Source organism: Zonotrichia leucophrys, chromosome 3, assembly GCF_028769735.1.
Source record: "Zonotrichia leucophrys gambelii isolate GWCS_2022_RI chromosome 3, RI_Zleu_2.0, whole genome shotgun sequence".
Classification (NCBI taxonomy): Eukaryota; Metazoa; Chordata; class Aves; order Passeriformes; family Passerellidae; genus Zonotrichia; species Zonotrichia leucophrys.
The window spans coordinates 100,901,724-100,916,176 of record NC_088172.1 but is presented as its reverse complement, the minus strand read 5'-3'; the positions used below and the strand labels follow the sequence as shown (position 1 = coordinate 100,916,176).

At 46.2% G+C, this 14,453-nt stretch overlaps 1 protein-coding gene across 2 annotated transcripts in view; it reads left to right on the top strand.

Moving 5' to 3' along the window:
- SLC24A3 (solute carrier family 24 member 3) overlaps positions 1-14,453 on the top strand; it is a 110,638-nt gene that overhangs the window by 80,482 nt on the left and 15,703 nt on the right. Inside the window, exons 8-15 of one of the 2 annotated variants that reach the window (XM_064709621.1) lie at positions 768-793; positions 2,435-2,488; positions 4,077-4,210; positions 6,695-6,855; positions 7,437-7,716; positions 8,727-8,893; positions 9,701-9,815; positions 10,642-10,754. In XM_064709621.1, coding sequence (XP_064565691.1) covers positions 768-793; positions 2,435-2,488; positions 4,077-4,210; positions 6,695-6,855; positions 7,437-7,716; positions 8,727-8,893; positions 9,701-9,815; positions 10,642-10,754 — 1,050 coding nt within the window. Of the gene's footprint in view, positions 1-767; positions 794-2,434; positions 2,489-4,076; positions 4,223-6,694; positions 6,856-7,436; positions 7,717-8,726; positions 8,894-9,700; positions 9,816-10,641; positions 10,755-14,453 lie in introns of both variants that reach the window. The other variant, XM_064709620.1, reaches the window with a different exon arrangement.

Genomic DNA, 14,453 nt, shown 5'->3' with positions numbered 1-14,453 from the left:
ACCCCTTCCCTCATGACCCTTCACCATGGCTCTGATCCTTCTCTCACACCCCTTCCCTCACAACCCTCAGGATGGCGCTGGTCCTTCCCTCACACCCCTTTCTTCATGACCCTTCGCCATTGCTCTGGTCCTTCTTTCACACCCCTCAGCATGGTGCTTGTCCTTCCCTCACCCTTCCCTCACACCCCTCAGCATGGTGCTTGTCCTTCCCTCAGGGAGGAGGTGCATCCCCAGCACTCTGGGGAAGCCACAGTGCCTGTCCATCGGCAGGTTGCCAAAGGGGCTGTCAGTAGCTGCAATCAGCTGGGGTGATGGTCACCCTGAGCTGATGGGAACAACACCCTGGGCCCAGCAGGACATGGCAGCAGCTGCAGAGCTTGCTGTGGATCTGCTGGTGGGTCACTTGGCATCCAGCTGGGAGCTGCTAGGGAAGAGGCCATGTCCAGTGAGAGAGCCGGGTGGGTAGGTGGGTCAGAGGAGTGCAGCCCTGTCTCTGGCTCACCACTGCTTTCCCTCTAACTGCTGCACAAGGACCCAGTGCCATTTGGGAAAGGGGTACCTGCCAGCCTTGACTAGCTGAGACTAACTATGGGTTAAGAAGTTCAAAGGCTTGGCAGGAGGGCAGTGCCAAAATACACCCGAGCTTGATGCCATTGCCATTGCCACGAGCCCTGGCTTGCTTTACTCTGTTCCCTGCCTCAGGTGATGCGCTGTTTTCAACTGTTGTTTTGTGTATAACATGCTATTTTTAAATCTTTTCTCCGCAGTTTATTTATGATGAAAGAGTTTCCTGGTAAGTGAATCCCTTTTCATTTTTTCTGGTTATACCACAAAGGCTGTCATAATTAGTGTTTATGAGGAGGAGAAAGCTGAAAAGTTCTGCAGGGCAGCTATTTGCTGCAGTATGAGAAACATCAGCACAAGATGGGCCAGAGTAACTAATTTTTTGAGCTAGAGAAGAAAGCCCAGGAGAATCAGACTGTTTCTGGTACAGGGGCTGCAGTCAGTGCCCTCTGCATGCCCTGCAGCAGTCTGGGGATGACAGTGTGCTCAGCAGAGCTGTGGGTGTGCAAGAAGGAGCCACCCAACCAGTCGTAAATAAGTGTATAGTTGGATTTTTCATAATTTAGTGAATGGCCAGTTAAAAGAAGTAATAAAAAAAATCCTATTAATGTGTTAAAGAGCAGTGCATTCGGTATGATAGTCTAGGAGGGCTGCAGATACTTTTCAGTTGCTTTGGTCTCATGGTTTTGTTTCTGGCACATCGCAGAGGTGATGTGGTGACATCTGGAGGTGACAGTGGAGGTGACAGCTTTGGCTTTGGTGTCACTCCCAGCTGGTGTCATTTGGATTACAAGCACTAGGGAGCGTCAGGCTGCTTGGGCTGGTGTTTTCCCTCACTGGCTCTTGCCCATTTCAGAGGCAGGTTTCAAACACCCGTTCTTGGCAATGGCCTGGTTTTCTTTGTTGATTTTTTGTGTGTTTCTTTTTAACTGGCCAGTTGTATTTAACTGTGGTCTAAAAAAAACCCCAAAACACATAACACAGAAGCTGAGTGTTGAATCTTAAGAAGCAGGGAATGAGACATTGATATAGTTAGTGCAATATCTCAAGAACCTTGTGGAGAAAATGTTCCATGAGTTTAGCATACAGTAGTTTGATAATGATGATCTCCACAAGGACTAGCAGTTTGCCATGGGGAACTAAGCAGAATGCAGCATTTTGGACAGTGAAAAAGATCACCTAGAAACAAGCTCTAAAAACCATATTGTAATTTGTTTTCATACAAATTTCATTATTCCATTAGTTTGACGTGGAAACAGCAGAGGGAAAAAGCTTGTCTGTATGTAATCAGCAGTTTGAACTGCTGCCTGCTGCGTTCTCAGCATTCCTGCAGCAGCAGTAGCAGCAGAGCAGCTGCCCTTTGCTCAGGTTGTCTCAGCACAATTGGTTTTAAAAAGCCCAGCATCCTGCTCAGGTTGTCCCAGCACAACTGGCTTTACAAAGCCCAGCATCCTGCTCAGGTTGTCCCAGCACAATTGGCTTTACAAAGCCCAGCATCCTGCTCTACACTCCTGCAGGCAGAGCAGGGTGGCTGCTCCCCTCCCTTGGCTGCGTCCCATGGTCATTGTCCTTATGGAAGTGTTGGTGGGCCTTGGGTGTGCAATTTGCTCACTGAACTCCTGGGTTTTGTCACTTGTTCTTAGCTGGCAGGTCAGTTTGGCCAAGTAAAGTCACAGAAGTCAAGAAAACAAAGAAGGATGTGTGAGCTATCTCTTTGTGCATCCTTTTTTTTAGAGGAGTGTTAAGACAGCCTAGGAGGCTTGAGCCTTTCTGCACACTTGTGGCATATCAGAAACATGAGGGAATGGCTGAACTGGGGCTGCTGATGCCATGCCCTGCTCTGATGTGTTTGTATTGCTCTTGTTTCCAGGTGGGAGTCCTTAGTCTTAGTGCTGATGTATGTCATCTACATCTTTATAATGAAGTAAGTCAAATGTACCCTCAGCTTATCTAAATTTGAAGGTTCCTTGCTCTCCTTGCCTCACCTAGCCCTTACAACAAGAAGAAGAAACAGCCTCCAGTTCTATTAGGGAAACTTTCTGGCTATTAGGGAAAAATTTCTGCACCAAAAGGGTTGTCAGGTGCAGGAACAGGCTGCCCAGGCCAGTGGTGGAATCACTATCCCTGAAGGGGTTTAAAAGATGTGCAAATATGGTGCTTAGGGACATGGCTTAGTGGTGGGCTTGGCAGTGCTGAATCAACATTGGACTGGATGATTGTGGAGGTTTTTTCCAACCTAAACTATCCTGTGAATAACCTGTGCTACATGGATCTCATCCTGTGTGAACTGACCAAGGCTTAACAGCAAACCTGTGGCAGAGCAGAGACCTGGATCCATCCTCAAGTCCCACCAAAACAGTCTCTTCTGACTTCACTTGAGCCTCCCTACTCAGAAATAAGCAGGAGTGAGATTCCAGTCTGCTTTTCATGGGTGCAAAGCTCTGCAGCAGTTTTTGCTTGCCTGGAGATCTGTTAATAAACTACAGCGCAGTCAGCAGTGATTTTCTGAGCACATTCACACATCTGGCCTGTGTGACTTCTTCCACACAAGTTCTTGCTAGTGAAACTGGTCTGTTCTGCTGTTTTGTTCACCTCCTCCTGTCTTGTTTTCAAAAGACAGTGGAAAGGAAACCCAGATTCAAACTGGAACATTCAACAAAACCTTCCAGCTGCCAAACACACCAGTGGTCTTGTCTCCACAAGTAAGACTGGAGATTTGTTTTGAAATGATGAATAGAGTAATATTGTGAGAGCAATTCTCAGTGAGAACAGCAAAACACTCAGGCTGGCTGAAGGGAGCACAAGTCAGAATTCATCTATTAATTAGAAATTTTGACATGGAGGGTAGCTTTTTACTCTTGGAACAATTAGCTGACCAGCAAGACAGTTGTAATGTGTGCAATTTTTTTTTTTTTCTAAAAACAATGTTGTGTTGTGAACAGGCTTTTCAGACCTGTTTGGATATAGCTTGAAAGGTTGTCAGCCTAGTTAGGGACCTCTGCCAGGTGTTTATAGGGGTCTGCCCTTGCCTTTGAGTGTCATGGGGAGAGCCTTGGCTCATATTTGTGTCAGCTCCCAGATGCCCCAAGAAGCAAGGATTATTCCCCACCCCTGCCAAAGTTGAGATGAATTTAGCATAAGATGTTGTGTTTCTGGGTTGAGTCCTCCCAGTAAAATAATGCTGATACTCACGTGTGATTGTGTGATTAAAAAAATATATTTGGATGATGGCAAGCAAAGATTACTCATGTTACAGGATATTCATCACACCTAACACATAAACATGCATGTCATTCAAGATCCATGGCTTCTATCTTTCATAGCATTCTGGGTATAGAGAGATTGTTTGATGTGCAGTTTAGCTGGAGCTCTGGGATCCTCCTTAAATCCAGAGGAGTTTACTTCCCTCCGTTAACTATATTGCACAGGATACAAGGCTAGAAAAAGAAGACTTTCCTAGAATTCCTTTTCAAGAATTAAAGGTACATCCTGAGTTTGTTTCCTTTGTGCAGGTACAACTCAACCATACATCACTTCTTTGAGAGGAAGACAAAAAACTCAGCAAATATGGTGAATGGTTTAGCAAGTAACACAGAGATGGATGACAACAGCAACTGTGATGCCACAGTGGTGTTACTAAAGAAAGGTAACTGTTCCAGTAAGTCACCCTGTCACTTGCATCATTCTGGATGTTCTCTCCTCACTGCTCACACAGTGGAAACTGCTGCTCTTTTGTAAGCCATGAAACAGGAGGGGGCAGGTGGTCCTTTGGAGCCCCTCTCCCAGATGTGGGACACAGTGTGGTGATCCCAGCCACCACAGCCTGTGCCACTGGAGATGGCTGAGGCCTCTTGTGGCTGATTCTTGTGCTGGACAAGGTGCTTGGCTGCAAGGACTCCTTCAAACCCAGGGGCTGCTTATCTAGCCTATTTTAATTCCTTCTGTGGGTGCCTTTACTCTGCACTGAAGTAACATGTCCAGTTAAATTTAACTCCACTCCAAAGGGACATCAACTGAGCAAGGAAAAAGGCCCTGCTTAGACCATTGTACACTTATCCCCAGTGAAGGAAGGGTGGGGACTCTCTGTGGGTCTGGGTACTGTGCTCTTACTGCACATGCTGGCTTTACCATGCACAACTTTTCCATGCAAGTGGTCTTTAAGGATGTTTCACTTATGCTGAAATCTGTTCCAGTTTGACTTTAGTCATGATCATGTATAAAAATGGTTGTATTTCTTCAGCTTAAAAAAAATTCCCCCATCCCATATCTCAGCAGCAGTTGTTCAATGTCTGCATTTGCAAGGATGTCCTAAACTCTATTCACAGTGACTTTGTCTTTTAAACAGTCAACAAGCATGTGCAGTATCTGCTTGGGATGTATATGTACCTGTTCTCAGGAATAACACCTCCCCTTTTCCTGAGGCACTGACTTAGCGTAAGAAAAAGCTCTGTCTTGTCCAAATCAGTCCTGGTCTTTGACCACAGATGGGCTGCCTCTTGTGTTTAGCTAGTCTATCAAAAAAACCCCAACCAACCACCCAAAAATAGGTCTCTTTTCCTGCAAATGGGGCTTGAGAGGCACAGTATGTATACAGCAAGCAGTTAAGCATGAAATGTAGTGGGGTTTATTTGCAGCAGCAGATGAGTCTGACAGCTCTCAGTTCCAGGCCTGTTGCAGAGGGAAGGCTTTCATCAGTGCTGTGCACTCTGATTTGGGGAAGCTGCTTTTTTGGGGACAGCTCTGTGTTGCCTGGAGCTCTTCACAGCAGAACTACTCTGGCAATTCTGTACCAGGAAAGCTGGACTGGGAAACCTCAGTGAGCACAAACTCAGGCCTTGCACATCCAACTTTACCCAGTGGGATTTGGTTTAAATGTTCCCACAGTGGGTTTTTTGCATACTCTGCTGATAAATTTATGATTTGGAAACTTGTGGTTACTCACACTGGCCCAGGAAGGAAGACAAGAGGGTTGCTTCATCTTCTTGCAGATTGTTCCTGTATCTCCTGGGGACTGGGCCACAGGAGGCCTGGAGAGGCAAGTGGTGCTGCTTTGTGTCCCAGCCAGGAGTACAGGGCCACCAACACCACCTGTTGCAATGGGGTGCTTGGGGATTTCAGACTTCTGAAGCCTTTTCTGAAACCTTTTCGGAACAGAGGACCAAAAAGTCTGAAACAGAAAGATTTCTGTGTTTGGCAGTTTTTTCCAGGTGCCATTCAACAAGTGCCACTGTGGAAAAACTTGCAAGGAAAAGCTGTGTGGTTGGTTTTTGTTGTTGGTTTGCATTTTTATTTTTTTAATATGGAGGAGCTCACATATTTACTCCATGTAAGCCTCAGTAGGCAAAAAAAAGTAACATAAAGGCTGAGGAGATAGTCAGACGAACAGTGATGGTTAAAAATGGTGATGCCACAAAACATCTGCCAGTGTTTAACACTGGTTTTAATAAACCTGTGCAGAAGTGTGTTGGACAAGGCCTCAGGTTTCCCTGCTGCCAAGTCCCACTCCTGGCACAGAATTCAGAGCCCAAGGTGTCATCCAGGTGAAGGAAGGATGATCCCCAGAGGCAGCAGTGGGCATTGGCACTGTGCTCCAGGTGGAGCACGATCCAGGGACCGGCCTCTGTCTCCCTGTCCTTTTGCTCCCACACTGTGGGTTGCTCTGGCACATGCACTTGCTGCTGGGTTTGGTGGCTGTTCTTAGCCATGAGCTGCAAGCCCAGGGTGCAGGAATGTTCTTTTCATTTGTATTTGTACCTTGCAGGAACACAGCAGTGGATGAGGACAATATCCTCACAGAAGTACAGGTTGCAACTGGGAGTAGCTGCCTGGGTGGGATAGCTGCTGTTGAAGCAGTGGTGTGTCTAACACAGGCCTGTGATGAAGTGTGCAGAGCAGATTTAGTTCTGCATGAGTGGTCATACTGTGTTGACAATTTATTTAAAACCAGGAGTATAAGGTGTGTAGAAGGCAGAAATTAAGGACAGATGAGGCCTGTTTTGAATGGTGTGGCTGAAGGAATGGTTCTTATAGAGAACTTCTGGAACCCATGGGTTCATTCTTCTTAGAGCCAAACAGAACAGAAGGAGAGACTGCTGGAAGGCCTCAATTTGTTTTTGTTCCTTGGCTGCAGGAAATTTCCACCGAAAAGCCTCAGTGATCATGGTTGATGAGCTGCTCTCTGCCTACCCGCACCAGCTTTCCTTTTCCGAGGCTGGGCTCCGGATCATGATAACCAGCCATTTCCCTCCCAAAACACGGCTCTCCATGGCCAGCCGCATGCTAATCAATGAGGTGTGTCTTTATCTCCTCCCCCACCTGCCCTGCTCCTCCTGAATTTGCATTTTCCTGTAGCAGTGTCTGTCTTGAAATGAAACTCTGGTGTTTCTTCTGGATCCCTGATAGCGCTCTCCCAGATTTTATCCTTCTGGCACTGACTTCACTGAATGTCCCTTGCTTTCTGTGGCTGTGGAGATTTTAGCAGAGGTTGTTATGTAGCTGTTACATGTAGCTGTTGCTCACAGGAGGTGCCCTCTGCACAGATCTGTTTGATAATATGATACTACCCCAAGACTGTGCTTAGTGTGTCACTTAGTGGTCTTGGAGTACTCCTGGAGTCACTTCTGCTGGAATTGACCTTGTAAAAGTTGGCCACTGGACCTTCTCTTGTAAAAGTTGTACTTGTGAGATTTTTCTAGTGGTCTGCAGGCAAGCATCATGTTGTACCCACTGAAAATCATTCTTTTTGCTTTCAAAGATAAATTTGTAAAGACTTCTACACACCTCTCTTTCTCTGTTCCTCCCTTTTGCTTAAAAAAAAAAACCCTCAAATTTAAAAAAGTCTTACCTTTCAGCAAGGCTGCCTTTATTTACAGAGACAGAGGCTGATCAACAGCAGGACTTACACCAATGGGGAGTCAGAGGTAGCCATCAAAATCCCCATCAAGCACGTGGTGGAGAACGGAACGGGCCCCAGCAACTCTGCCGAGCGCAGCGTGAACGGCACGCGGCGCGACGAGGACGCGGCCGAGGCCAGGAACGAGAACGAGAACGAGGACAACGAGAACAACGAGAACGACGAGGAGGAGGAGGATGATGATGATGATGATGATGATGATGACCATGAAGGGCCCTACACGCCTTTTGACCTCCCCAGTAAGAAGCTCTCCTGTGTTTGCGTGGTGTTTGTTTGGATATGGTGGAAAGCATTGCGGGTGGATGTAGAGGTGGAAGTGTCTCTGAGGGCTTCCATCAGCTTTCACTTGGCAGTGAGGCTCATGGTCACATGTAAAAAAGATGGGGGACTGGGAAGCAGCAGGAACCTCTCAGGGTTCCTTTGAGTCACAGTTGTCATAGCTGGAAAGATTTGCTGTGTTGATGTCCAGATGAGCTGGAATACTGTAGGGAGTGGACCTGTCCTTCGAAGTCTAGATACGATTTTGGGAACTCCTGTTCAGGTCTCTCTCAAACAGCATTTCTGGAGTTTGAGTGACAAAAGACCTGAGCCATAAAGAGAGTAGTTTAGGTGTCCTGTGGACTTCCATAGTACGTGAAAGGCTGGACCTCTGGAGATCTCTGGTTCCAACCTCTGCTCAGAGCAGGTCCTCCTCCAAGCCTGTGTTCAGTTGAGTTTTATTATCTATAAGGACGGACATCCCACAGACTTTTGGGTACCTGTTCCAATGTTTGACCACCCCCTCCCCCCCCCACCCCAACAGGAAAAGAAGAGAAAATTCACAACTTAATGTACTACCCATTCTGAATTTCCCTTTTTGGAAGTTGAGTCCATTGGCTTTTGTAATTCCCTTGTGCAAGGAATTTTGTAATTCCCTTGTGAAGGGCCTGCCTCCATCTTTTCTGTACCCTCCCATTATGTGATTGAAGGTGAATCAAATCTGTTTCTTGGACTTGCATTTTATGTGGTTTTGAAAGAACTGGACTAGGGTATGCATGTGGTCTGACCCATTACTTAAACTCTTTGTTAAACCTTCATACTCCTGTGCCTATCTCTGCCCTCCTATCTGCCATCACATCATTATCTTCTGAAAAACGAATGGCATTTTAGCATAACAGGCTGAGGTATCCCTGGCATCTTGTTTGCACATGCTGACAAAATAATAACATTCTGAAATGTGATTGTTTCCCTTTGTTTTGTTGTTTGGCAGCTGGCAAGATCGAAATGTTGAAGTGGGTCTTCACATGGCCCTTGAGTTTTGTCCTGTACTTCACAGTGCCCAACTGCAACAAACCCCACTTGGAAAAATGGTTCATGGTCACCTTTGCTTCTTCTACCCTGTGGATTGCAGCTTTTTCTTACATGATGGTGTGGATGGTACGTACCAACTAATCCAGAAACCGTTGTCTGGTGGAAGAAGCAGGAGGGGGGTTTGGCAGTCTAGAGAAATCTTCGGTTTGCTTCTATTTCTCTTGGACCTGTCCACACTCAGAGAAGAAAACTAGGGGCCATTAACCATGGCCTTTGAGCTTGATTTAGGGCTGGCATTTCATTCAGATCCTTTACTTTGGGCAGCAATTACAGCTGCAGCAGTGGAACATCTCCTTGTCCTGCAGGGTAGTGTGAGGGGGCCTGACTGACAATCTGGTCACAACAACTTTTCATTCTCTTGGACCAGGCTAGCTGAAGAGACATGGAATTGTGAATGATCACACTTTGAACTCAGCATGAGCAATAGCATGACATTCAGTCAAATTCCTGCAGAACTAGAGCCATAGGGTGGTTTTGTGTCAGCTTAGCTGGTATTTGCATATAACAATGTTTACAAACCTCATCTAAGCTAGTATTTGTATATAATAATGTTTACAAACCTCATCCAAGATCAGGAGGCAGTTACCCAGGGTAGTGAGCCACCATAGAGTCTCTTTTCCAGATTAGTATCAGGAAAACTGTGGAGGAAATGTATGGAGCAACTAACCTGAGAGGGTACTCAGCAGGTGAGGGCTATCCCCTGCCAGTTGATGAATATACCAAAAAAGCCTGCCACTGCCTCTGTTTAAAGGAAGTGTGAGTTTGCACTGAGAGATACCCTCTTTCTTACAGCACCTTGCAGATTTGTGCCAAGTTGGTGTCAGGTCTTAATCGTTGTAAACAGCTTGACAGATTATTCCATGCTCTCCTTAGGTGACCATCATTGGGTACACCCTGGGGATTCCAGACGTGATCATGGGCATCACTTTCCTGGCAGCAGGAACCAGCGTGCCAGACTGCATGGCCAGCCTGATCGTGGCCAGGCAAGGTGGGTCACTGCAGGGATGGCTTCCTGCTGTGGAGCTGTGTCCTGACATTCTGCTCCTCCTCAGGCAGCACAGATGTTCTCTCTGCAGAGCTCTTTCCACCAGCCTGGAATTTAAAACAAGAACAACAAAGGAAATAAATTGTGCTGCTATTGTGAAGCAGTTAACAGGTTCTCAACAGAAGTTCTGGCAGTATTGTCGGCTTTAAGCCTTCCTCAATAATCACAGTAATTTTCTTAATTTGAATATCAGTGGTATAGAACTATTTAATGGCATAAGGATCTTTCTGGTCACCCTCCACCTTTTCTTCACAGTCATAAGGACTGGAAGATGCTGCTGTATCTTCCTGTATCTTCCAGGAAAGCAGCTGCCCTTGCAACAGGTATGTAAAGAGGAAAAGCAAGAAGCCACTACTGCTTTGGGGAGCAAAGCCAGTGGCTTGTCACTGAAATAAGCAGCTGCTGAAGAGGTGACTCAAAGACCTTTTGCAATCAATCCAGTGCAGAAACTCATGTCATTGTCGCAGTAAAGGGTCAAAAGTCCCCCTGAGCATGGCACCAGGGAACTGGCAGGTCACAGCCAGCACAGCAGGTCCCCTCAGCAGCAGAGGATTAGTGGAGGGGAATTCTCAGATGATCCTGGAAGGTGGATTAAGCTCCTTTAAGCCTGCTGGCCTTGTGTGATGGGGGGCAAAGGGAAGGGAGGGATTGAGGGGCATCCTCCACAAATCTTGGCCTTAATTGGGGGAAATTGCCTGGATGACTTCAGATTAAAGCTGCAGGACTTTTCTGAGACATGTCTGAGTGTTTGTGGTTTCCATTCCTGCAGGTATGGGGGATATGGCCGTGTCCAACTCCATTGGAAGCAATGTTTTTGATATTTTAATTGGCCTAGGCCTTCCATGGGCTTTGCAGACCCTAGCAGTGAATTATGGATCATACGTAAGTCCTGCATTTGTTCACATCATTGTTACTTATTTGTTACTTATTTATTTCTTTTTAATAAGCCAGATCTCTCTAGGAAAAAAAAAGACCAAAATTCTATGGATTTTATTTGAAAAAATAAGTAATTTTCTCTGTTACAATATGGGAGAAGTAGAAGTTAATTGTCACTGGACATTTCTCATCCTTTTGAGGACAAGCACTTCCATTTCTTCCTTGAAGACAGAAGTCTGTGCTGAAGTAAGCTAGTTTTACTAGAGTGCACTGGATTTTCTTACTCTTGAATCTATTCTAAGTAAGAATGACCTTGTTTTTAATAAGGCAGAGGGGATAAACACACAGATGAAATATAAAATGTAGATGAGATCTGTAGGGCTTTTGCTAAGAAAAATTCTGGCATTACTAAACTGTTAACACACTGCAAAGTGAAGGAAACTGTTAAATTATTGGATGTTTCAGAGCATGGCCATCAGCTGGAAACTCTGCAGAGCTCTCCTGTTTAAGACAAAATTACCAAACACCAATGAACTTTTATCACTTGGGAAGTAAAGGATAAGAGCCAACCTCTGCCCCAGAGCTGCTGCAAGGTTTCTTCTGAGAAGTAAAAGCAGGAGATACCACAGAGTTCTGGAGGGAAGTCACTGTGGCTGTTGCTGTTACCTGGACCCCTCTCAGACAGCAGGGTAGGGCAGAGAGAAGAGTGTTGATTACAGTCACTGAGTGAATGCAAAATTAAAAGGCAGGAGAATGACAGAAGTGCTGAGCTTGATAAGTCCCTCCGTAGATTGTCCAGTCCCCAAACCTCTGCTCAAAGCTGGGCCAGCTAGAGAAGAATGCTTAGAACTTTGTCCTGTTGGAACTTGGGTACCTCCAAGGTGGAGTCTGCACTGCCGCTCTCAGCACTTTGCTTTGGTTTTAACCACTCTCAACAGTCAAAAGCATTCTTACATTATAATGTAAGTCTATTTAAAATTGTGTGGTTCCTCTTGTACTTTCAATGAATATCATGCAGAAGAATCTGGCTGCACCTTCTCTGTGTTCTCCCATCAGGTATTTATGCACATGGCTCAGATCCCCCTGAAGCTTCTCTTCTCTAGGCTGAACAGTCACAGCTCTTTGAGCCTCTCTGTGTGTCAGATGCTGCCATCCCTTAAATCTTCCTTGTGGTCCTTCACTGGACTTGCTCCAAGAAGTCCACATCTTCCTTGTATTGAGGAGCCCAGAACTGGACCAATGTGCGGAGAGAAGGATCATCTTCCTCTCCCTACTGGCAGCACTTCTCCTGATGTAGCCCAGGATGCTGTTGATGCTCCATGTCACAGGAGTGCATTGTTGACTTCAGCTTGGTGTCCACCAGGACCAGCAGGTCTTTCTTGGCCAGTCTGCTTTCCAGCTGATCTGTGGAGGTATTCCTTCCCAAGTGCAGGGCTTTTCATTTATTTCCCTTTGTGGATATTAATGAGTTTGCTGCCTGCACATTTTTCCAGCCTGTCCAGCTCCCTCTGTGTGGCAGCACAGTCCTCCAGAGCACGAGCCACCTTCCTTGGTTTTGTATGGGCTGGGAACTTGCTGAGCCTGCTCTCTCCCCACCATCCAGTTCATTAAAAAAGGCACCAAAATCTCTCTCCCCATTATCCAGTTCATTAAAAAAGGCACTAACATCTTTCTCCGCATCATCCAGTTCATTAAAAAAGGCACCAAAATCTCTCTCCCCATCACCCAGTTCATTAAAAAAGGCACCAAAATCTCTCTCCCCATCATCCAGTTCATTAAAAAAGGCACCAAGCAGTCCTGACCCCTGGGGTAAGGCCCTAGTGACTGGCCCCCAGCTGGGCTTGGAGCACAGTGCTTTGGCTGCTTATCAGGCCACTCCACTGGCCACTTTTCCAGGCTGTTCTTCCTCTGTTTGTCTCTGAGGATGTTTGGGAGAATGCCAGAAGCCCTGCTAAAGTCAACATAAACAATGTCTGTTGCTCTCCCCTCACCCAGCAAGTCCCTCCTCATCCTACAAGGCTGTCAGGCAGGGTCAGAGGGATTTCCTCTCCATAAATTAACATGTCTGTCCTTTGTGTATTTAGAAGTGGTTCCCATGATCATGTGCTCTGTCATCTTCCCAGGGATCAAGGTCAGGCTGACCAGCCTTTAGTTCCTCACATCTTCCCTCTTCTTGGATATAGGAGTGCCACAAGGAAGCAGTGCTGTAGGAATAAAATCCCTTTCTTTAATGAGCAGTTTATCTGTAGCTCATCTATGTTTTTGTGGAAAAGGATGAAAAGAAGTGGCTGAACAGAAGCAGCCAGCTTTCAGGGAGGCATAACAGTGTCACTACTGTTTTGCATACCCAAAATGTCCATTGTACAGTGTGATCACATGGTTAGAAAAGGCAGTCTTGGAAACTGCCCCACAATTAGCCAAAGAGAGTTTCCTCAGTTTTCACTTGCTGTTCCTGGATTTCTCGCCAAATTCTTGGGTAATTGGACTTTAAAACAAAGCAAGCCCCCTTTCCCCACCCTGTTATTAGCAATTAATTTTTGAAGTATTACTCCCTTGCCAGCAAAGGCTGGCATTAGCTGGCTCAGGTGTACCTTGGTGACAGTGCCTAGAGCTCCAAGATGCTGGTTGTTATTCCAGGAGTGTGGCATCATCCCTGGCACCCAGGTCAGAGGGGGCAGCACACGTGGAGCTCCAGCTCCTGAGGTCTGTCAGGCTGAGCCTTGGGCTGCTTGCATGAGCCCTGATAACTTCCCTGGGGTTCGTGGGCTCAGGCCAGCCTGGTTTTCCACTGAATATCACTGGGAGTCAGAAGTATTAGGTGTTTTCTGAGCTTATACAGGATTTAGTACTGCTCCTTTGGTGTTGGGCAGGACCCAAATGTGTCTCTGTAGTATCTCATCCTTGTAAGTGGCTTCATGTGGAATCAGGACTTTTTGTTTAAACAAGCTTACTCCATGGGATGGTGTCTGAGTGGGGAAAAGGCAGCTTTGTGATCTAACAGAATGAGTCAGGAAAAGAGCAGGAGGGGGACCTGTCAGAGAGACAAATGGGCTTGCTGGAGTCACAGTAGGTGAATGCCAGAACTGGAAATAAGCTGTGAATCCCTGGAGACATGTCCTGTGTCTAAATCTCATTTTGATTGAGTGCCTCTCTTGTGACTGCTGCTTCCCCAGCCCCATTGTCAGTTTATGCTTCAGCTTAGTATTTATTTTATTCTGCTTTCCTTATTACAAGAAGGGAGAGGAAAACCATGATTCTCAGGCTGCATCTTGGAAGCATCTGTCAGGAGGTTTTCCTTCTGTGTTCCTGCATTAAATGAAACATCTTCCCCTAGGATGTGGTTACATTGCAAGTGCCTCACCCTTTGCCTTCAGCTCAAGTGTCAGTTCCAGAATTCCTGGCTTGGACCAGTCCACTGACCCTTTTTCCATGAAAAGCCAGATCTGTTCAGGATTAAACTTTCCACATCAGATCCCTTCTGTTTTTACAATGCCAAGTCTTTAACCCAACCATATGTTTATTATTTCAAGGGCCCTTGTTTCTGAGCACTCAGTAATGTCCAGGTGCTAACTCTGCCTTCCTCTGCTTCCCACTGGAGCTTCCAGCTCCACTGCTCATGTGGCCACCCTCTTGCAGCAGCTCTCTCCTTCTGTTGTGTACACAGCTAATCTGGCAGGCTTCTGGAGGAAAAGCAGAAAAGCAGCA